Genomic DNA, 24,282 nt, shown 5'->3' with positions numbered 1-24,282 from the left:
CCTAGGCTATGAGCCATTTCTTCTTATAACACATTGCTTGTCAGTCACTTGCTCAGCTCGAACTGCTTACCCAAATGCTGCTACATGGTCATATGGATCTCCCGACCCTTCGTACTTCTTTACCAGTTTTTCTGAAGAGTTGATGGCCTTACTTGTCTTGAATACTCATCATAGGGCCTACGGCCTCTCACTCTCAGTGGGAATTGTTCCTCTCTTTGGTAAGATGGTCCACATGCATCCCAAATTGGTGTGGGTTCCCTATTACCTGCCTCACCAACCCCCACCAAAGATCTTGTTACCCGCATTTCAGGAGGTGCATTTATGGGAGGCCGAGTTGGCTCCCCTACCCTCCGATTGTCATAGTGAGAGAAACGTTGTTGTGGTGTGATCTATGGTCGCACTTTTGGTGTACGATAATATCTTCGTGCTAGAGTTGGGCTACTTGCAGTGGTCCACTTTGATGTTGAGGGTCCCTCTCTAATGAACTCTCGTAGGGGAGGAGCAGCAGTTTCTCCAAGGAAGGCTGTCTCTCCTGGTTTAGCTGTATTTGTTGAGAACACTTCCATGAATAATGGTTGTCCTTTCCACGTGAGCTCCCGAATCTCCTTCCAATCTAAGGTTCGGTATTCATTGGCCCATTTATCAACAATTCGGTTCTTGTATTCTGCAAGCTTCTCGACTACCACCACAAGTGCTAGAGGAAGATCTAGCTCTCGCAATCTAGTTGTGGCATAATATACTTCTAAAGAGTCCTTATAGGCCTCTTGAAGTGGGTCATCCTGTAAGACCTTTGTCACTGGAATTTGTCGTACAAACTCCCATTGGTTCTCAGCCCCCTGATCCATTTTGCTCTTGCCTTTCCTATCCCTTTCCAAATTTAGATCTACAAAAAGTAAATCATCTATGGATGGCTTTGAGGACTAGGCATTGGATGGCTTTGAGAACTGGGCATTGGATGGTCCAAGCACGTCCGGCTCAATGACATTTCATCTCTAGACTCCCTTGCTCTGGAAAGCTTTGATAAGTCTAAGAACTCGCTTTTAGAGAGCTCCCCTAATTTGTCTACATTCTCTGAATGATAGGCGACTTCGTAGCGAACACCATCTCCACCCATGTACATGTTACCCTGGTCATTGAGTAGAGGTGCTCTATCAAGCTCTGAGAAAAATTCTGCGATCTTAACAAGATACCGTTGTTGTGGATCCCTAAAGATCTCAGCTCCTTGAGCATTCGTGTAGACATATTAAAGTCTCACATTGAGTGGTAACCCCATGGTGTCGGCTTCAAATGGATTAAAAGATCTTGTGGGTGTCCTATTTGGGGCTAAGGGATGACTATTTGACGGCCCTAGATTGTCCATGGACAATGAGCTAGTTGTTCTTCTGGAAAGGGTATCAGATTGGGATTCGAAAAAGGTTTCAGCAATATCTGCCAAATTTCCTACCGATTGGGTCCCACTTTCCTGCATAGGTACTCTAGAAGGTGCCCTAGGCCCTATGGCAGTGTCTATATGACGTCCCGACCGCAAGTGCATAAGGTCAAATTTTAAGGTTTTTTTTAATATATATATAAATATATATATATATTTATGTATATATATATATATATATTTAAACCCTACCTAACCACTAAATGCCACTAACATGAATATGTGTGTAACTATCTTTTTTTTAAACTAATTACACAGAAATACTAATTATGTAAAAAATTACAAAAATTTAAAAAAAGATGCAAAATATGCAAAAAATATGGACTCAAAATAAAACACATAATTTACATAATTTTTCTTTTTTCTTTCTCTTTTCTCTTTTTTTTCTTTTCTTCTTTTTTAAAAAAAATATTTATTTTTATTATTTTATTATTTTTTTTTCTTTTTATTTTTATTGTTATTTTTTCCAAAAAATGCAAAAAACATGAAAATTAACCCCCAAAAAAAGAAAATAATAAAAAATAAAAAATAAAAAAATACTAATCTTATCTGCCTTATTGCCTCCGAATTGTGCGCTGGCACCTTCTGCTTCGCCTCCTCGCTCCTCTTCCGCTTTCAACGGCCAGCTCACCTCCGCTTTTAATTGCCAGCTCACAGCTGCACCTTCGCCTCCTTGCTTATCGGCTCTTGCCTCTCCTCACCACCGCCAGGCCAAGTAGCTAAACCTACTCAATGAACACCACCCGCCTGGCTCTTCGCCTTCTTCTGTCAGCTGACGCTCGACCAGCCCTCACATTTGCTACAGTCACCGACTCCGTCCTCGTCTCCTGCGTTTACCTCCGCCGGCCTCCTCAGATGCAGCCGACCACCTCTGCTTCGCCGGTCGCCTTCTCTTCCTCCCGCCGCCGGCCGGCGTGGCCTCCGCCTTCTGCAGTCACCTTCGCTGCTACACCTTCTTTTTTCGGCAAGTTCACCAGCTTGGCACCGCCTTCTTCTGCTTCTCACCTCCTTCGCACCTCGCTTACAGCCACCCGCGGCGGTAGCCTGCTCTTTCTTCTGCTACAGCCGGCCTTTGCTTCCACGCTGCCCTTCAGAGCGGCCACCTTACCTCCTGACCCCGCCGGCCACTTCTCTCTGCTCTGCAGGCTCAGACTCCGCCGCACCTTCTTTCCTCACGAGTCACCTTCTTTGTGTGGCTTCGCCGGCCACCTTATCTGCTGCGGATGCTGTGGATGCCATCGCACCGACCGCTTCGCCGCCCTCCGCTTCCTCGCCCTTGCTTCCACACCAGCCTCTCTGGCCTTCTTTTCCTCCTCGCTCTCTCTTCTGCTACAGCCAACCGCCTTTGGCTGCAGCCGCTTCCTTGCCTTCTGGCGTCTTCACCTTCTCTGCCGGCCAGTTGGCTCCTCCGCCTCCTTCACCTCGCTTACAGCCAGCCGCCGCCTCGCCTTCTTCACAGCTGCTGTGGCTGCTTCCTTCTGGCCCCACCATCGGCCACCTCAGCATTTGGCGCCCTGCTTCTTTGCTTTCAGCCTTCAGCGGACGCTCGGCCTCTTCACCACTTTTCTTTGCTTCTTTCGTCTCTCCAGCTGTAGCCAGTACCGCCTTCACCTCCTTGCTTCGTCTTTCTGGCCTTCGCTGACACTCGACCTCTTGACCACTTTTTGCCCGAACGGGCCAGGTCGTAGGCGCTGACGGTGGCGAGTCCCCCCGAGGCTGTGGCCAGTCACCATGATACTGAGCTCCATCGCATCATCCTTGTAGAGATCTAGCAGCCTGCGGATCTCTTGCCTTAGGTGCTCTCTAGCGCTAAAGCGGTTCAAACGGGAAGCCACTTCACCACCGCCGGCCAGCCTTCTTGCGGCCGCCTTTGTCTGCTTCACACCTCTACTGCTCTGCGGGTAGAGCATTATGCATTATGTAATATTGCATTAAGCACAAGTTTAATGCATAATAAATAAGCTCACACATAATGCATTGAGCTTAATGTATTATTCAAATTTCATTTCTAATCTATGAACAAAACATGAACACAACGATGAAAACAGCCATGGAAAGCATATACATGAATGAGAAAACATTAGCGGGAGTAGATCTCAACCGCACAAGTAAGTACTAATCTACTTTTTCTCTTCTAATCACTAGCTCCGAGATTCCACACTCGTGCTAACCCTAAACCTAAAAACAAAAAGAAATAGTGGTAGTAATGCAAGCTTCTCAACCGGTTTTGAGTCTTCTCCGCGGGCGGCAGCGGTACCAATGGAGAGACGAAGGACTCTCTCACTTGTAGCATGAGTAGTATGATCCGTGTGTAGCTCAATCCAATGGGATTTGCATCCCTTTCGGAGCTAGGGATTCAACCCGTACCTGTGCACGAAAGCTTATCCACGAATGGAGAAAATGCTATGAACACCACTACCTTGACATAGACTTTACACACACAAGCTCAATCTTGCCATAACTCATTCACTCATCATCCCACTCATTCATGCATCCAATACAAGAAGAAAGCTAAGCTTAATGCATACACAAGCTCAAAGCATACTTCATTCTCAAGCTCTTACTTCCCTAGCATGCACACAAACCTTGAAGCTTAATGGAACTTGAAATAAACATGCATTCTCAATCACTACTCAAGCAATGCCTTGCCCATGGATAAGCTACAAGCTATGGAAAAGCTTAAGCTTGAATCCACTACCACACAAAGCCTAATAGAGAATCCACTAGCATCAACAAAGAACCATGCACACTAAAGAATAGAAATGAGAAGAGAGAAAAACCTCATATCATTGCATGGAATTAGAAGAGCATTGCTCATACAATAATGTAGATGGGGAGAGAGAAGAGCTTGCACCTCTATGAATAAGAGGGAGAGCTAGTCTCAAGAGAGCTCAAGCATAAGTTTAGCCCAATGTGTCCCTAAGCTCTCAAATGAGCCACTTTTTATACTAAAACTCCTAAAACTCCCAAAACTTCCCATGTGGGATTATTCTTAAGCCCACTCCCACACTCATCTACAACTTGGAATTCTTTACAAGAGCCCTAAATAAGAATGTCAAGTCTCTTGTTTTCCTGCTTGCATCTTTGTGTTGCATCCTTGCATTGATCACCACTCGTCACGCAACAACAATTGGCCATTCAATAGAAGAGAGGGGAGGAGATGTTATCATCTGTAGCTTACCAAAACCACCATCATGCCTTGGAACCACATAGGAGTGCTGGTAAAAGAAAACTTTTTCTTTGAGAAGTTATGCATTGTTTCTACAAGAAAACATTGCTTCACCGATATCTCCATGTAATGCTTGAAATGTTCTAGTAAGACTGCATAATGGTTGCTCCTCTACCAAGTTTGAGGGAAATAAGTCTACAAACAAGAAATAAGATGACTTAGAAAGAAATAAACTTATGGTAGTCATGAAATCATATGCTCCTTTCAAACTCATGATACTCACAGCTGCATGAAAACTTAGTTTGTTGGCGAAGATGGATATCTCGTGTTGTGTAAACATGTTCTACCATGGCCACTAGTTCTCCATTGCTCATCTTTTTGAAACCCTGTAAACGACCTTTCCAATAAAGTTCCATCACATCTCGCCACGTCGAACTCGATGGGGACCAACTGCAGTGGGTTGTAGATAAACCCAAGAACCCTTGCGAAATGCCTCTCCCACCCAAACACCATCGTCGTCCTTCCTATTGTGTAGCGATATCTCCTCAATCTCATCTTTTGGTCTTCTTAGTGTGGCCATATCAACCTGAAGCTAAAGGTGAAGCTTGTTGTGGTGAAAGGTTAGGATTGGGTGAATGTTCTAGAATGAGATCTGTAAATTAGGGTTTTGGAGGAGCCTTGGAGAATGAAGAGATGAAAGAAGGGAGGAGATTAACAAGAGTATAGTTTGGATGTTCAAGAAGCTAAGCGGACTTGAAAATGAGATTTTGGTCTATAATCAAGTTGGAGATGAGTTTTTGGGGGGGAAAGTGACTATTTTGGAATAATGAGCCACGAAAATTGTGGGATCACACCTACCTACTCTAGTCCCCTACTTTTTGTAGGAGACAAATGTAATTATAAGCGCCGAAAGCCTAGTCCCCCTACCTACTGCGCCTAGTCTCTCTTCCTATATACAAAGGAGACCAAATGTACACACTCCTCTATTCTTATTGGTCTGTTACTAATTACTTTCATTAGTAACCTACTGCGCCTAGTCTCTCTTCCTATATACAAAGGAGACCAAATGTACACACTCCTCTATTCTTATTGGTCTGTTACTAATTACTTTCATTAGTAACAGGCCCAAAATATGTTCAAATGCCCCCTAATGAGAACTTGTCTCTGGAACTACGAGAGGGGAGATATCTGACTCTATTGATATAGTCTCAGATGGTTTCACTATCTCTTTATCTGATGTCTGACGTTATGCAACTGCTCCATCGGCGGACTCAATTTCATGATTGACTGGAATCACGGTGGCATACAACTTGATGTGACAAGGTATCTAAGGAAATGAAGTGGAGGCCACTCCACGATATGATAATAATAACCCAATGGCTTTGCAAGCTAGCCAATGCATGATTACTATGTGGATACAGACACATGTCATTTGAGTGTGTGAAAAAATTAGTGCATGCTAGCACAGGCACTGATTCTAGTAGCCAAGGCTTCAATCTGAATCCATTTATAGGCTTTAGTGAGTTCACACCATCTAATGATATTAATTTAAATGTTCTGGTTGATATTTTTGGATATCCAGTATGGGCTTGTCCGCCTTAACTTGAGTTTACTCGGATGTGGACCCATTCTGGAATTAAACATTAATACGGATCATCTACATTAAAAATTTTGAATTTATCATTTCTTTCCACAAAAAACTTCTATCGCTTATAGATGACATGAGCATTCTAGTTACTCTAGAGCCTTTTTTCTCCCAACTCTAGGTAACTACTCTAGCTAATGTGTGACTGATTCTTTTGGCGAGATAATCTTTGAGCTGAGTGTAGTGTGGGGTTGGCCAGAATGTACAGTAGCATAGAGAAAAGCTAACCAATGTACACAGTAGAGAAAAACCCTAGATTTGTGTAAAGTGAGAAGTGCAAGAGCATACCCGGGCTTGTGGGATGTACGGCAAGGTACATGTAAAACACCAACAATGTACACCAAGCTTCGCCACTTTAGAGACTAATGGTCAAGGAGCTAATGGCTCTACAACCAGCTCTGAAACCAGCTCTAAAAAGCTAATAAGTGGCCATCCCAACAACGATAAGGAGAGTGTCAAGGAAAATGGCAAGAAGTCGAGGCAAGAGGAGGCACGAATGTCAATGGCAGGTGCCAATAGTCAAATGCGCACATGCTTCAAAACCAAGACACTGAAAACAAGGTTGTAAACCTTAGCTCTGATACCAATGTTTAATGAGGGAAAAGATGCTTTGCACACTCACATAGACACACACACAGACACAATGAATGATAGAGAAGATCAGAGAGCGAGAGAGAGAAAGCTCGATGCTAGAAAGTACTCAATGATAATGATGATAAGAAATGAGTGGAATACAAGAGTACGGATAGAAGCCCTAGCCCTAGGGCTGATGTGGCTAACACATAAGAGTGTTCTTACACAGGGAAAAAACCCCTACCATCATAGGGTAAAAGTGCCCGTGTGTAGGGCTATTCACACCAAGGACTTCCGGGCTAACCAGGCTAACAATCATCCCCCAAGTTCATGTCGGGCAAATCTTCTTGCACCAACTACTTTTTTGTTTGTTCCTCTCATGGGCTTCTCTGGTAGATATGAGTGCCTTGATTGCTTCTGGAACCTCATCTTTTTTTGCTTCTAGACAGACTTCTTTGTTTTTATGCTCTGGTATTTTGTGTTCTGAATTGGCCAAGATTCCGTCCTCCATGGTTCCCATAGATAGTTGCACTGCCATGTCTTTTGGCTCATATTGTGACATTATCTGGTAAACATCCACCTCAAACAACGAGACTAAATCTGGATTTTCTGTTAAAATTTTCTCTTCTTCTTCATCTTCCACTCCTTCTAGCTAGTTGAGTCCTTTTGCGCATAGAGTGGTCGATCCAAGGGGTTGACTTTTCCATTTGAAAACATAGACGCCAGGATCTTCTTCTTTGCTTTTTGGATGGTTAGGCAAATTATCTCCCAATTGTGTCAAATTTTTCCATGTTCCAAAGTATCACAAAGGATGCCTCAAACTTACAATCAACCACACTAATTTCTTAATTCCCGGATAATGCATGTAGGCATCACTCTTCGTTGATCCGCCATCTTGATAGCGAAAGGTGCGGATTCAATATCTGTGATGCCTAGGCTATGAGACATTTCTTCTTATAACACATTAACTATGTATCCTTCTTCTTTGAGAAGCTTCCACCAATCCATCAAATCCATTGTCTGTAAGATCCACATATGTCACTGTAGGTGCTTCTTCTGCAAGCCCCAAACAAACCATTCTCCCATGAGGGCCTCAGTTGGTCGATCGGTAGGATCAACCTGACTCCGTAAATTCAAAATTTGGCCGCATAATCTTCCACTAGCAAGCTCTTCTATTTTAGATAGCACAATTTCTCCAAGACCTGTGAAGGTCTTATCCTTCTGGAACCGATGCAAAACGTCATTGTGCAGGGCCGCATAAGTTGGAAATGCATTGGTGCCATATTGCACATGCCAATTTGTTGCTCGTCCATCAAATGTTCCACTACATGTATTGTGCTTTTGAACCATAGTGATAGTAAGTGGCATGCCATTGGCCAACCAAGTATTTTCAAAATTTGCCACATGTGTATTATTGAAATATGCACCAAACACATTCTAAAGGAATGGGGAAAAATAGACCATGTACACGTGAAAGGGATCAAATCACTGAGCTTGTGGGTGAAGCTTCTCTAGCACCTAGTTTTGTGCCAAACCACTTATTGTAGTGAAACTAGTAGGTGGTATTGAGTTGTATGGGATTATAAAAGGTCACTTACCTATGTAATTCAATCAACTTATTTTGCCCTTATGTGCATAACCCTTTCTACTATTTTTACACATCATGTGTTTTAATCTTGAATTAATCCTTGAGCCACCATAGCACACTTGCACATGATCTTCAATCTTTCAACATCGTATCTAGAGCCTTGTCATTTACTAGGTTGTTTTTTTTTGTGTGGTTATCCCATTTTCAACTATTTTTAGTTGTTTCACTACCTTCCAAAAAGCTGCCAACCTGACCCTGCCTTGGTTGAGGTTTTAATTCTCCCAAGTGGCTAAACCATTGACCACAAAATTTTGTGGGAACCTTCCCTAGCTCTGGCTTCCCTAGCTTGGTACAACAGTTAGGCCGATTTGTTTGTATGCACCACGTTATCCTCATTTCCCCCAAAATGAGTCGATTTTCTACTCATGTGTGGTCATAGAGCTTGTGTCACCTCTAAAGTGCATCATTGCCTAATTGCTCTTAGCCATGGATGCGCTCATATGTGCCCTTTCTTTCCCTAAGAGGGCTTGGCCAAAGGTTTTCTCAACTATGGGAACCAAGCTCTTTATCAGAGCTGTGTTTTTCATAGCTATAGCCACAAGCTCTTATGATCCTAATTAACGATTAATTATCACTAACCTTACCTTATTTTTAGTCTAATCAAGCTTTCCCTATGTGCTTTGCCACTTTTCCTGGCCTCTCTTACAAGGCCTAACAAATCTCTTGAAAGAAAATCCAAGCCTCTTCTAAGCCTTTCACAAGCTTCTAGTTCAAATCTCTCACTCACCAAGAGCTTCAAGGTGACTCAAGGGAGGCTAATTCAAACCCTCTTTGATACTTTCTCTCAAGTGTGTTTCTCAACCCTAATGGCCTCACATGATACTACATTTTGCTTCAAGGGTTGGCGAACCTGCATCAAGGTCATCCTTGTAAAGAAAGGCCTATGGAGCATCACAAGTTGAAAGGAGAAGAATCAAAGGGACCAAGCTACTATTCCAACATGGGAGACCAGAGAAGACAAAGCAAGAGCCATCATAACTCTTGAGTTGTGGATAACATATACATTCACCATGTGGATGGGTGTGAAACCTCCAAGGCTTCATGGGATCAATTGGATGACCTATTTGGGGCTCAATCTAGGAGCTCTAAGTTTGGTTTACTCATTGAGTTTTTTAAACTTGATATGAATTCTAAAACTTCTCTTGCATCTCATCTTAACTATATGCAAAGTCTTATGACACAACTTATAGGCATCTCACTAAAGGTGGATGTAGACATTGCCATTGCGATGCTACTCAAGTCATAGCCTCTCGATTTTGACAACATTGTGACAACTTTGACCAACATGCCTATCACAAAGCTTGTTAATGTTGAAGCTTATCTTTTGGAGGAAGAGAAGAAGATCAAATCAAAAGAGGACACCTTGTCCTACACTTCATCAAATGAAGTAGCTCTCTACACATCAAACAAAGGCTACAAGGGGAAGGCTAAGTACAACTCTTCAATAATTTGTAATTTTTGTCACAAACCTTGGCACATTGAGAAAGATTGTTCATTTTAGAAGAAGGCTCAAAAGGCCTACATTATGCATGAAGAGTATGGAGATTAAGTTGAAGAACATGGAGAACAAGGACAACAAGGGGCATCATGAAGCCCTCATAATGCAAAGTGATCACCTCTTCATATCATGTCTTGGGCCCGGCCCCAAACTCTTAATACCCAACTTTACATAAGTGTTGTAAATCTTTGTAAATCAGCCATTAAACCTCTTGCCCAACTACTCCTAACTAGCCTCGAGCTTAAATTCCCATCCTAAACTTGTATGTTCATGGTAAGCAGTCATTGTGAGAGGGAAATCATCTAGCATGGTTATTAAGTAACCATAAGTTTGTGGTGAGTCATTAAAGGTCGTCAATACCATTGTAATGATCAAGAGTTTGAAGGGGGGTGTTGGAATATGCACCAAACACATCCCTAGAAGGATGGGGCCAAATGGACCATGTACATGTGAAAGGGACCAAATCACTTAGATTGTGGGTGAAGCTTCTCTAGCACCTAGTTTTTTGCTAAACCACTTGTTTTGGTGAAACCACTAAGTGGTATTGAGTTATATGGGATCTATAAAAGGGCACTTACCTATGAAGTAATTCAATCAACTTATTTTACCCAACATTGTTGTCTCTCTTGTGTGCACAACCCTTTCTACCATTTTTACTCATCATGTGTTTTAATCTTGAATTAATCTTTAAGCCACCATAGCCTGCTTTCACATGCTATTCAATCCTTCAACATGTATTCGGATCCTCTTTTCTTCTTACCCCATGAAACTTTGAATACTTAAGAGGCACACGTTGGACCATGATTGAAAGTTATAGGGGAACGGTTGCACCGACAAGGGCAAGTGGACTTGAAAAGGTTCCTAGTCCTATTGGAGCTAGAGAAATAGAAAAATGTGTCAAAGGCAATTCCACACCCACTCTGACAAGCAACAATTCGATAATCAGCAAATTTTGAGTCGCACCGGAGGTTACCACCACTAGTGGAACATTGAAGTCGTCCATATGTTAACTATCCTCCAAGTTGACATTGAAGTCGTCCATATGTCAACTATCCTCCGAGTTTACATTGACACTCTCTTCTTCGAGCCTTACACTGGCACCATCATCTTCCTCTACAAACAGAGACATCATCGTCGTCAATGTCCTCCCTTGATGATGCTCCAGGTGAGCATCATAATGCCATTCTCGGTCCGTTATGTAGCGGTGAATAATCTCAAAATTTGTAAGTGGCTAATAACAGTCATTGCCTTGCTCATCTTCTTGCAAAATAAGGTTTTCCACATTGGATTGAGCATGAGCAGGAAATGTGACCAGATAAGGCTTGAATTTGAAAAATGGTAAATGCTCTAAAATACCCAGAGATGAAGACCCACGAAATATGGTTACTTTGACACGATCGACCAGACGCCACAAACAAGTGAGCAAAATAGCGGTATATGGGCTGAAGTCCTCTTCACATAGAGAAAACACATCAACATGCAGAACAGAGCGACGAACACCATCTTGATCTAAATGAGAACAAAGTAAAATGGAAAGAGGGCTAAGCAAACAATAAACAATGTGCTACTTAACCAACAAGGGTAGAGAATCCACCCAGGCCAACTCCATGCAGCAGACATAATGATTAGAGGATGAAACCAAAGCATGGGCAGGGAATCGATCGCAACAAGATTGCCAGAAGTGTTGGTGGATAAACCAACACAGTAATATAAGGATCACCAGAAGTGTTGGTGGATAAACCAACACAGTAATAGAATATTTAACATTAAATCTGATTGCAAAATTAAACAATAGATAGTTTATCTATACATACTGCAAATGCAACATTAGACAATGTAAAAAACAGAAAGTAGACTCAAAGCTCTTCTTCATGATTATCCATCCATATATTCAAGCATGATTACAATGACCGCTTTTAAGCATGTATATAGTTATTGGCTTTGAGAATTAGAATGATACTTGTGACTATTGGAATCCTATTCCTAAGATACCCCTAAGCTAAGGTTATAAAGTTATTGTGGTGGGTTATTTCCTAAGATAACAATTGCTTAATGTTAAAATGGACTTATATACCAATGACAAGCTTTCCTAGAAAAAACTTTAAAATAGTATGTTGGCACTAGTTCTAGCATTAAGCAAATATATAAATAAAATTTATCACTTATCCATTTGGCGTTAAGATTAAGGTAAGGCCACTTTGTAAAGTCTAACATTGTCTTTATGAAAGATGAGCTTTTGTTACTATGGGTTAGATGGTAAAGTGCCTTAGGGTAGGTCGAGCAGGTGAAACGATGCTAACTCATGAAGTGATTAATGGAGCTATTTTCTCCAAGATTATTACTATTATTGAAATGTTTGGTCTAAATTTGAGGGTTAATTTAAAAGCAAAATTTATATCTTCATCTTCCTCTAGCTCTACATCTTCCTCTATTTCACATGAATGCTTCCTCGTTCAAACTTTCTCTCCTTACATGCATCAAGTTCTATGCTCTTCTTATGACAAGATAGTTTGAAGTTTGTTTCTTCCTTTGCACTGCTATATGCTTTGAACAAGGTTATCATCACCTTCCCCTAATCCATTTAGCACCATTGTCACAAGTTCTCTAAATTTCATTGTTTCTCCTATGGTTGCAAGTTGATCCTCAACCTTAAGATGTATCCATGACCATTTATCATTTAATATTTTGAGAGTGATGTGCTTCTTGACTTATATGTGTTTCTCAAGTTTTTTCTGAACATCTATTGGTGTATTGATGCCACCTAATTTACTAAAAACATATCTTGGTATATTCATGTTATATAATTATCTCAATATAATGTCTAACATATCTTGGTATATTCATGCTATACAACTAACTCAATATAATTTCTATAACTTTAATTCTAATGGAATTTAATTCATATTTTGGCCTCCTTTTACACACTTGTATTTTGAACTCACTCTACCTTGTGTTATGTCACGTGACAATCATTTATAACTAAATAGTCTTCCTTTCTAAGTTTACACATGCCATAGTTTCTTCCATTCAACTAGCTTCAAATTGTGTATTTAAGCTTGCCATACCTTTGTTTTAATTCTTCCTCTTTTAATCATTCTACTTTGACAGTTGTCTCAACAATATGCTCCCATCAAGCCTCCAAACCTCTACAAAATTTCTTTTGACACTAAACTCTTTACAAAGCTCTTTTAACAATGATTTTTTTATATTTCTCTTCCAAAAAATAAAAAATACACTTTCAACCAATAAAATAAACCAAGAATAGTAATATGCAACTAGCACCACCAATATGATAGAAAGCAAACACTTTTATTGCTTTGATACCATGCTCTCAAATGGGGGTGTTAGGCTTTTATAAATACAAAATCACTCTTAAAATTAGAGAGATAATTAAACACCAACAGTATTTAACACAAGTTTGAACATCACAAGTGATTGTAGGCAAAATTGCTTATAATATTAACAAAGCTTAATACAATCGTATGATGAACTAGATAATGAATCACAAAAACTAGGGAGATTCTCATAACCCTAACAAGAAATTTATCCTCTCACTCTCTTGACTTCTTAATTAATCTAGTTTACAATAAGTATACATGATGAAACTTATTGTTGTGGCTTACACGTTGTGGATTGGTATAACCACTCCCCATTGGTTAACATGGTTTTTCTTGCCCAACCCACTATAAGGTGCTTTGCCATCTTACTCATGTGAATGGGTATCTATCTCTTTTAAGACCGTGCTAAAACATATAAAGCAACCTTAACTTACATTTAATGTCAAATAGGGAAAGTCTACACACTTATTGTACATAGTTGTTTAAGAGTAATAATAGAGGCCACAGTAATTTTATGTTTGATCGGCCTAGTAATACACAGTCATTCCCTTTTACTTGTGGGCTCTCCTTCTTTCCCCTTTTTCGTTATTTGTATGCCATTGAATTTGGCTTGCTTTGATGGATGCCAAACCAATTTTACGTTTGATCAGCCTAGTGTGAAAACTAGTCACTTATATATAAGCCATTTTTTATAATAAGTAATACACAGTCATTCCCTTACAATAGTTTACTTGTGATCTCTCCTTCTTTCCTCTTTTTGCTTATTTGTGTGCCATTGAATCTTGCCTACTTGATGGATGCATGCTAGATAGGTTTAATTGTCAGTTTTCTTCTTGCTTCTTCTTCCCCTGCCTTTTGTGAGAGAGAACCAATGCGAATACAAATCTCTTCTTTCCTCTACCTAGGCATTGAGAGCTCTCTCTAAGTCACTCCTTTGGCAAGGAGCATTTACAGTAGTGTGACAATGGAGTGAGGATGCACGGACAAGCTAATGAACTCACAAATGGGAAGTCACTTTTGTTGCTTGAAGGCAAGACCCAAGGACACATGCTTTGGTGGGCTAAGGTAAGCTCTTGGATTGAACATGGATTAATCTAACTAACAATGAAGAAACATGATGAAATTTTGTTGTTGTAGATTACACACCTACAAGCCACTAGAATAGATCTTTACCTACTAGAGAAGTAGCGTTAAGTAGTATGATTCTGCATGGAGCACTGAAAGACTAGATAAGTCACACTAATCGCTAAAGACTAGAGCGGGTAATTGAACGTTAAACCCATTCCATATAATGGGGGTTACAAGAGTTGTTGGTGCCACCCTTTTACATGTGTGCATGTATCGACCCGTGCAGTGCTGTAGCCCCCATCCCTCGTACTTTTCTAAGGAAGTATGGGATTACTCCCACCCAAGAGACATTCAGTTTCTCTCTTAATCCTCATTAATTAGCTATAGCAAGCTGACCTTTAAGCACCAATTTTATTGTTGACAGGTCGTGAAGGTTCCAATATGATATGGTTCCAAACTAATCAATGTTGGGTATGGGGAGATTGTTTTGAACCTTAGACTACACTAATGTATTAAACTAATGTTTAATACCTTAGACTACACTAAGATATTACACTAATGTTTAATACCTTAGACTACACTAATGTTTAATACCTTAGACTACACTAAGTTATTAGTTAATTATTCAAGCCCGGATCAAGCCCGATAGGGCTTGATTACTTAAGTTATTAATACCAATACACCACTCTAAACATTTAGTTCTCTATTTGTTGGTCAAGGGTGGAATGTAAAAATCACTCATGTGAAATATTTTGTTAATAAGGTTAGAGACTTATAATCACATTTTTGGGTTTGTGAAGCATCACTCTAAAGATTTAGTTCTCTATTTGTTGGTGAAGGGTGGAGCACCACTCTAAAGATTTAGTTCTCTATTTGTTGGTGAAGGGTGGAGCACCACTCTAAAGATTTAGTTCTCTATTTGTTCGTCAATGATGGAATGTAAAAATTAGATTACTCGTGTGAAATATTTTGTTAATAAAATAGATTGTGAAATATTTTGTTAATAAATTAGAGACTTATATTCACATTTTTGTTAATTTTCAACATGGGATAACCTCTACATCACATTAGAAGATAAGAGATTGGATTTTTTTTGGTACTCTTAAATAACATACCATGTTAGAATATTATCACTATGGGAGCAGTGCACCTTAACTTTTTTCATTCCTATTCCTACTACGATTAGGCCTAATACACATGTAAGTACGATTAAAAATGAATTTTCAACATCTCAATAATTTAAACACCTTCACTAAATACACATCTTGCTTGTATCTTCACTATCCCAGTCGTATCACGTTCTTCCATCTTTTAAAGCACCTATGTTTGGCCTTTAGCTTCAAACCATACCCTAGGTATTTCCTTGTCAATTAAGTTGAATCATACTATGAATCCTAGTCTACATAGAATATTGGTCATCCTAGAAGTTTAATGAGATACCCTCTAAAAGTTATAGGTGCTACCGGAGTAGTACACAACATCCCCCACATGAAACATGCCACTTCTTAGCCTACTATAATTTTGAGATGCCATCTAAAAGTTATAGATAATATTGAGTATTAGGAGATGCCATCTAAAAAGTCATAGATAATGAGTATTAGGAGATGCGCTCTATAGTTATAGCTAATGCCCTAGTGGTACACAACATCCCCCACATGAAACATGCCACTTCTTAGCCTATTGTAATTTTGAGGTTGCCTTTTAATAAGAAAGCACTCCCAAAACTAGAGGATTTATTGATTTGGAATCTTCTATGAAACCTTCTCCCTCAACTCAACCTCTTTGGTTGATTTATTGATTTAGAATCTTCTATGGCAACTTCTCCCTCAACTCAACCTCTTGGTTCTCATGTCGTGTATGGCTTTTTAGGCTCAGATGAGAGCTCAAAATCGTGGCCCTAGAGATCCTCCAAAAGCTATTGCATGTAAGCATGTGAAGGTAGGTCTCTCTCTCTCTCTCTCTCTCTCTCTCTCTCTCTCTCTCTCTCTCTCTCTTAATTATGTATATATATATATATATATATATACATATGATTATAATTATATAATTTATCTAGCTATCTATAGGCAACTATAGGATAGATGATGTGTAGAAATCTTAAGGTATGTAAGCTTGAGCGTTTGATTTTAATGGATAAACCCTAGCAAGCTTGAGCGTTATGTGGATTCTAGACGGGACGCTTGGCCCTGTAGGTTTTGACCACGACGTCGCGCACCTCAAATGCGGTGCGGGTCTGCACGACGATGTTGTAGAGGTGGATGGACTTGAGGTTGCGGAACTCGAGGTTAGGGAGGCAGAGGAGCTGCGAGAACGGCCCGCTCTCCGTGCGGTGGTACTGCCGGGCGGCCACGCCGCAGTCGGTGCCGCGCTCCCACCCCAGCGCAAAGAGCTTGCCCTCTAGCGCCTCGTAGGACGACACCACCTCGTCCGTCGCCCGGTAAACCAGCAGTTTCCGCGCCGGCGCCCAGCTGTCCGCCTCACCCGCCAAGGGCGCCGCCGACGTGGGCCCCGTCCCCGCCGGCTGTTTCTGCAGGGACTCCATGTCCTGCAGAATCCCGTACCATACTTTGCCCGCACGTCGCATTCTCGTTAACGTGATACGTCGTTTCTGTGTCGTCGTGGATCTGTCCGCATCTCCCGATCCCAACGAAAGGCGCGTTGCCGCCAACACACTGATCCGAACGGACGTCGCTTCGACCATGCAAAGCTCGGCAAACCTCTTGGAAACGTGCGTACGTTACCGCACAAAAACAAAACGGCATGGGATGTGATCATGTGAACCCTACATCCAAAAAACAACGCTAAATAATTCTTTTACTGCGAAGTTCGAAGCGTATATATATATATATATATATATATATATATATATATATATATAACTTGAATTGAACACACACAACCTACAACTAGGTGCCTCACGGTTTCGTCCCAGGAGATTCGATCCCGCCAGATTCGATCCCGCCACCTCAGGGAGATTCGATCACGGTTTCGTCCGAGGAGATTCGATCCCACAACCTACAACTAGGTGCCTCACGGTTTCGTCTCCGAGGAGATTCGATCCCACGACCTCGGGGAGGCACTCAACACTTCCACCATCTCGACTATTGGTTTTCGGCAGAATCCGTTAAAGTCAAAACCCCTTCTATTTCTATATTCTATAAAAAGTATGCAAAAAGCTTTACAAACACCTTCGTTTTTTAAAAAAACGCATCTCGTTCACTAATTAGTCAAAACCCCTTCTATTTCTATATTCTATGATAAAAAGTATGCGAAAAACTTTAAAAACACCTTCGTTTAAAAAAAACGCATCTCGTTCGCTAATTAATCAATTTTATTTTTCACTCATTGTAGGCCCCTATTCATATGACAAAAAAAAACGCTACATCCAAAAAAAAACGCTAAATAATTCTTTTACTGCGAAGTTCGAAGCGTATATATATATATATATATATATATATATATAATGAATCCCTTAAAGTCTTTTTTTTTAGATAACTTGAATTGAACACACACAACCTACAACTAGGTGCCTCACGGTTTCGTCCCAGGAGATTCGATCCTGCCACCTCAGGGAGATTCGATCACGGTTTCGTCCGAGGAGATTCGATCCCACAACCTACAACTAGGTGCCTCACGGTTTCGTCTCTAAGGAGATTCGATCTCACGACCTCGGGGAGGCACTCAACACTTCCACCATCTCGACTATTGGTTTTCGGCAGAATCCATTAAAGTCAAAACCCCTTCTATTTCTATATTCTATAAAAAGTATGCAAAAAGCTTTACAAACACCTTCATTTTTTTTTAAACGCATCTCGTTCACTAATTAGTCAAAACCCCTTCTATTTCTATATTCTATGATAAAAAGTATGCGAAAAACTTTAAAAACACCTTCATTTAAAAAAAACGCATCTCATTCGCTAATTAATCAATTTTATTTTTCACTCATTATAGGCCCCTATTCATATGACAATCCCTCGGGTCCTTTTGCCTAATGCCAAAAAACATAAAATCTAGTTGGATTAGAGAAAAGAGAATTCTACCACCATAAATAAAAAATTTAGGTTGTTATGTGCTTCTTTTTCTCCGTAGGGAGATGTTCAACATTACAACTGTAAAGCTATATGGGGTTCTTTTTCTCTACATGTAGATATTTAACAATATAACTTTAATGCTATATATAGTGGCTGTCTGTTAAGATCTGTTAGAGGGCAAAGGTAAATTTGCCTAAAGATCTTTTCAAATGTTATATTTTATTAAGAAATATGTTTTACTTTTCTCATATGTTTTTTGCTTTTTTACATACCTTTTTTTTAAGGTTTCTTGATAATATCTAACTTTTATCTAATGTCTCATCAAAGAAATTCAAGAAGTAATATTCACTCCATGTGCAGGCTTCAAACAAGAAAGTGGAAGAGGTAGAGTGGATTCCACAATATTACTCTGAGTTCTCATGGGTGTTTATGCAACCAAGCACTTAGGACACATTTAGAGTTACCTCCAATGAGGACAGCGATGATCTATCCAAGAAGCAAGGAGAATCTTAGTTTTCTGACATCAAAGTGATGGTAGACATTATGTGGCAAAGGTTCTTATTCGGCATGTCTACATGCACAAAGATATTCACATGCATCCCTACTATGCAACAAATTTTAAGACACTAAGACAAACAATGAGTACGTATCTGGTTTATTTTTTAGCCAATAATTAATCATGTTTTCAAATTGTTTGTGTAATATATGTTTTACATTTTGCAACTTTGTATCTCTCTAATTTTTACTATGGCAACCTGTTTTTTTCATGGTGGTGAAATCAAAGCCTTATTATATGAGAATAAGAATGCAAGAGTATTGGCTTCCCAACATATCTTTTTCTATGATTCATTATATATTTTGCCTAGTGGAAGAAATAATTTCAGCGCGTTGTAGCAAGCTTCAATTCCAACTTACAAGATCAAGCTTATTCATGATGTGCAGGACTCAATGAAACCATGCATTGGTTCAAAAGATATTCACTTAAGTTTGTTTAACCCTTTGTCTTATTTTGTGCACTTTTTTTCTTCATGTGAAAAAACAAGAATCACTTATTGGTTTCAAACTCAAGTCCAAACCTAAGAACTTGTTTTGCATCCCTACTTGCATTCTTACCTTAGAGTCTTTGGGCCCAAATAAAATTAAGGGGTTTTGAACTTGAGTCCAAATCTATGGGCTTAGGCTAAGAGTTGACCTAGTCCCTAATGAATCGGTTTTGGAATAGCCATCCAAATCTAAGGAGATTCGTACTTGGGTCCGAATCTTTGAACTTGGCTTATATACCAAACTTATATAGTCCTTGTGTCCAAGTTATCTTTGAACTTATCTTGCACCCCTAGCCTAGAGCCTATAGGCCAAAATAAATCTAATTAAATTTGGACTAGAGTCCAAATTCCTGGGCCCCTTTGAGTTGATCAAGGTTTAATCATGGTCCTTGAGTTGGATCCAATTAAGTAATATTAAATTCAATTGGATTTGATTGGGCTCACTTGAGGTCCAAGGTTGATAGTATTGGAATAAATCAACTTCAATCGGGTTAAATGAAAGGTCTAATTAATCCAATTGGCCAATATCCTTTTTAAGAGACTACCAAAGCCAATCCATCAAACTAGGTTGAGGATAAATCAGAAGAGAAATCTTGGGATGATACTATAAGTTAATATTAACAAGAAGAGGAGTACCAATATCCTTTTTAAGAGAAAGAGACTACCAAAGCCAATCCATCAAACTAGGTTGAGGATAAATCAGAAGAGAAATCTTGGGATGATACTATAAGTTAATATTCAATTGATGGCTCAAATGGCTCAATAAATGATCAAGTTGAGACTATCCCGAGTCACTAGGCTAATTTTGAGGCTTAAGTAGAGGTTGTGAGACATTTTGAGGACCTTGTTTATAGAGATTTTGAGGCTCAAGTGGAGGTTGCAAGACATTTTGAGGCTCAAGTGGAGGTTGCAAGACATTTTGAGGACTTCTACTTGTTGCCATATATATATAGGCAGTGATGTGTGTGAACACACTTAGGACCGCCGGGGCACTTTTTCCCTCTTTAGGAGGTTTTTTCCCCCGGCTTGTATATACGCCCATCCTTCTAGGGCTAACTTATCTTTTGTACATTGACACAATCTAATACACTTTGTGTTGTGTGCATTCTTGCTTCTTCTTCTCCAAGCTTTGTGTGTTTTCCTGCAACCCTAATTCCAACAATTGGTATCAGAGCAGGCATAGGCTCCCAGGGCTACACCGCCAGCACCCTCTGACTCACGTTCTCCGATTGAGGTGAGTTTTCACGAGCGCTTGCAATTGTACTGTGGGCACCCTCCGCCGTTCTGATCGAGGGGGGGAGTACATGTCTAAAGAGTTTGATGCATTTCTAGCTAGTCGTGGAATAAAACACCAATGTACAGTGCCGTATACCCCTCAGCAAAATGGTGTTGCTGAGAGAAAAAATAGGTCACTTATGGAGATGGCACGATGTATGGTCAAGAGCCAAGCTTTGCCACATGCGTTTTGGCTTGAGGCTAGATGTAAGTGGGTTTTTAAGTTGAAACGAAAGCCCGATGGCAGTGTTGATCGCTATAAGGCTAGACTTGTTGCGAAGGGTTATGCTCAAGAAAAGGGCATTGATTTTGATGAGACCTTTGCTCCCACTTGTCGTATGACTACCATTCGTGGCATTTGTGCATTGGCAGCTCATAATGGTTGGAATGTACATCAGTTGGACATAAAGACTGCGTTCTTGAATGGAGATTTGCATGAGGAAGTGTATGTATCGCAGCCTCGTGGTTTTGTTCAAAGAGGGAAGGAAAACAAAGTGTGCAGGTTGAAAAAGGCTTTATATGGTTTAAAGCAAGCTCCACAAGCTTGGTATGAAAAGATACATGCATATTTGATTGCACATGGGTTTCAGAATAGTCCAACAGAAAGCACTTTGTATGTTAAACGTGTGGATGGTGTACATCTAATCATTGCTATCTATGTCGATGACATGCTGCTCACAAGACCAAATGAGAGTCATATTGCTGATTTTAAGGCTGATTTGAATGCCTCTTTTGAGATGTCAGATTTGGGGCATTTGCATCATTATTTGGGGATACAATTTAAGCAGTGTGATGGAGGTATTGCTTTGTGTCAGACAAAGTATATTGAGACATTGTTGCGGAGATTTGGCCTTGAAGATTGCAAGCCTATTGCTACTCCAATGGAGACAGGTTTGAAGTTGAGTCTTCATGATGCTGGAGATCACTTTGATGTCACACTCTATCAGACAGCTGTTGGTTGCCTCATTTATGTATGTATTACGAGGCCGGACATTCAGTTTGCAGTCTCACAGGTGAGCAGGTTTATGCATAGCCCAGGGTCTCAGCATTGGAAGGCAGTTAAACGCATCTTTCGCTACTTGAGTGGCACCATATATCTTGGGTTGTTTTATCCCAAGGGGGGATCATTGCCGCCAGATTTACATGCTTTTTCAGACTCAGATTGGGCTGGTTGCTATGACACAAGAGTGTCCACAAGTGGTTTTTGTTTCATGCTCGGTAGCTCATGCATATCTTGGTTGAGCAAGAAGCAACCTACTATGGCCACTTCTAGTTGTGAAGCTGAGTACAGGGTAGCTTTCACAGCTACGGTTGAGTGTGTGTGGCTCAGACGGCTTATGGCTGACTTGGGTGTTGGACAGGAGTCTGTGCCACCTCTATCTTCACTGACAGTCAGAGTGCATTGGTAGTTGCGAGAAACCCAGTTTTTCATGCTCGCACAAAGCACATTGAGGTGCATTATCACTATGTCAGGGAGAGACTCTCAGCAGGAGAGATCAACTTGGCCTATGTGCCAACACAGGACAACCTCGCCGATCTTTTCACAAAGGCACTTCCTCGTGAGAAGTTCGAAGCTTTCCGCAAAGCTTTGGGCTTGCTCCCCTTTGTGGACTGATCTACTTCGGGCATGGCACTCCCCTATATATGAGTGCCAGCTCTCGTTCACACCATCACTCCAAGGGGAGATTTGTTTCCGTATATATATAGGCAGTGATGTGTGTGAACACACTTAGGACCGCCGGGGCACTTTTTCCCTCTTTAGGAGGTTTTTTCCCCCGGCTTGTATATACGCCCATCCTTCTAGGGCTAACTTATCTTTTGTACATTGACACAATCTAATACACTTTGTGTTGTGTGCATTCTTGCTTCTTCTTCTCCAAGCTTTGTGTGTTTTCCTGCAACCCTAATTCCAACACTACTTCCCCACACGAGCAGAGCAGGGTTAACTCTTTTTTGTACACCTAAAATCCTCACCTCTAGCTTCAGTTGTATTTACATTATGTTTAGGCCATGGACCACTATTATATTGAATCCTACCATAACGAAAAACCTTGAATATATAGGTAGAGATAGGAATGCGCACCCACTTAGGCTAGGCGTGACCAGGCAAATCCCTCTTGTATATATACAACTTTTGGATAATGTGAATGAGGGGATTCTATCATTTCTCTAGTGCAAAGCTTTCTTGTTCTCTTGAGCTACTCTTGCCTTATTGTTTGTTACTTATAGGTTACATGATTGTGTGTGTTGATGGTGTGTATAGAGCATGCATGCATGCTTGCTTGCTTGAGTGAGAGAGTGATGCATTGCCTTTATTATGAAGAATTGTTTGGTTGATTGGTGAGTAGAGAGGACTTAAACACACAAGAGATATTGATACACCTCTTGTCTTAAAGAGATATTTAGTTGATTGGTGAGTAGAGAGTGCCTAAATAAGAGAGATTGACACACCTCTTGGCTTATTTAGCCTCTCTAAAGGGACTTCCATGATCAAAGACAAGTGGTCTAACCAAGCACTATGATTTATTGCTAGAAAACAATAAGGTTATTTACATGAATAAATGGCAACACTGCTAGGGATCGGGCTAGTAGTCTTGGATGAGGTAAGGGAGTAGAGTTGTTTTTCTATTCAAAAATGTTGTAATTTTTCCCACTCTATCTTGCCCTTCAATGCAAATCCTTGGTTAAATGTTGTAATTTTTCCCACTCTATCTTGCCCTTCAATGCAAATCCTTGGTTAAATGTTGAGGAAATATATCTAGTGTAGGATCGGAGTTACATTGAGTGATCACTTATGTGATTAGGAGTAGATTTGTGTGATTAGAATAGATTTTTGCTTCCAACTTTAAACTCTTTAGTATTTAATGGTGCTTATTTTGTTCAATTCTTTGTCTTGTTGGAGTGGTGGAGCAAGCCCCGAGTGTGATTGAGGTCAACTATCTCTCCACACTGGGTGGATTTCATCATAACAAAGATATTAGTATACATTAGCATTTTTTAATTTTTTTTTCTAGACTAGCTTAATCAAGGCATTAATGTTAAATTGAGAGTATAATTACAACATTGGAGTATTGCTAAGCAGAAACTATATCATGTCAAAAAACCCTTAAAAATTGTAACAAATGTTCTGAAAAATAAAAAATCTAAAGAAAACTATGTATTATGTTCTTTGGAATTTTTGGATCATCATTCGATCCACTTGCCACCGCATAAGCATCCAGATCACTAGTAGTCAGAGCCTAAAAATAATTAATTTTTGGCGATTTGTGGGCAATGGCCTTCATTACCACACATGCTTGAGCATAAGTTATGGGGGCTGATAAAGTACCTAACATATATTCTCTAAGAGGGAATAAATTAGAGAAAGACTCCCTTGCAAACAGTAACTAAGAAGGACCAGTGCCAACTACCATCTTTAATGTGCTTTTTAGATTGTTAATCTCAAATTTAGATCATCGATTCAATTAGTATTCCATTACAATTACCGATCATGTCTACTCATCAAGGGTCTCAATCATCCATCCAGATTTGAGCTGTGTATTGGACTTGTGAGTTAGACTTATAC

The 24,282-nt window shown here is 40.2% G+C and overlaps 1 protein-coding gene across 1 annotated transcript; it reads right to left on the bottom strand.

The window, feature by feature from the left end:
* Positions 1 to 16,527: 16,527 nt before the first annotated feature.
* LOC147608113 (flowering-promoting factor 1-like protein 5) lies at positions 16,528 to 17,023 on the bottom strand. The gene has a single exon (XM_086790097.1). It carries the CDS (start codon positions 16,950 to 16,952, stop codon positions 16,536 to 16,538), a length of 417 nt encoding a protein of 138 aa, XP_086646223.1. The 5' UTR covers positions 16,953 to 17,023; the 3' UTR covers positions 16,528 to 16,535.
* Between the last annotated feature and the right edge of the window lie 7,259 nt (positions 17,024 to 24,282).

The sequence above is a fragment of the Cibotium barometz genome, chromosome 54, assembly GCF_041138505.1.
Source record: "Cibotium barometz isolate CiBa-2024 chromosome 54, ASM4113850v1, whole genome shotgun sequence".
In the NCBI taxonomy this organism is placed as follows: Eukaryota; Viridiplantae; Streptophyta; class Polypodiopsida; order Cyatheales; family Cibotiaceae; genus Cibotium; species Cibotium barometz.
The sequence above is the reverse complement of the archived record's forward strand: the minus strand, read 5'-3'. Positions and strand labels throughout refer to the sequence as shown.

Excerpts from the sequence above, each read along its gene's own strand:
- LOC147608113 (XM_086790097.1), bottom strand. The coding sequence starts at position 16,952 with ATGCGACGTGCGGGCAAAGTATGGTACGGGATTCTGCAGGACATGGAG.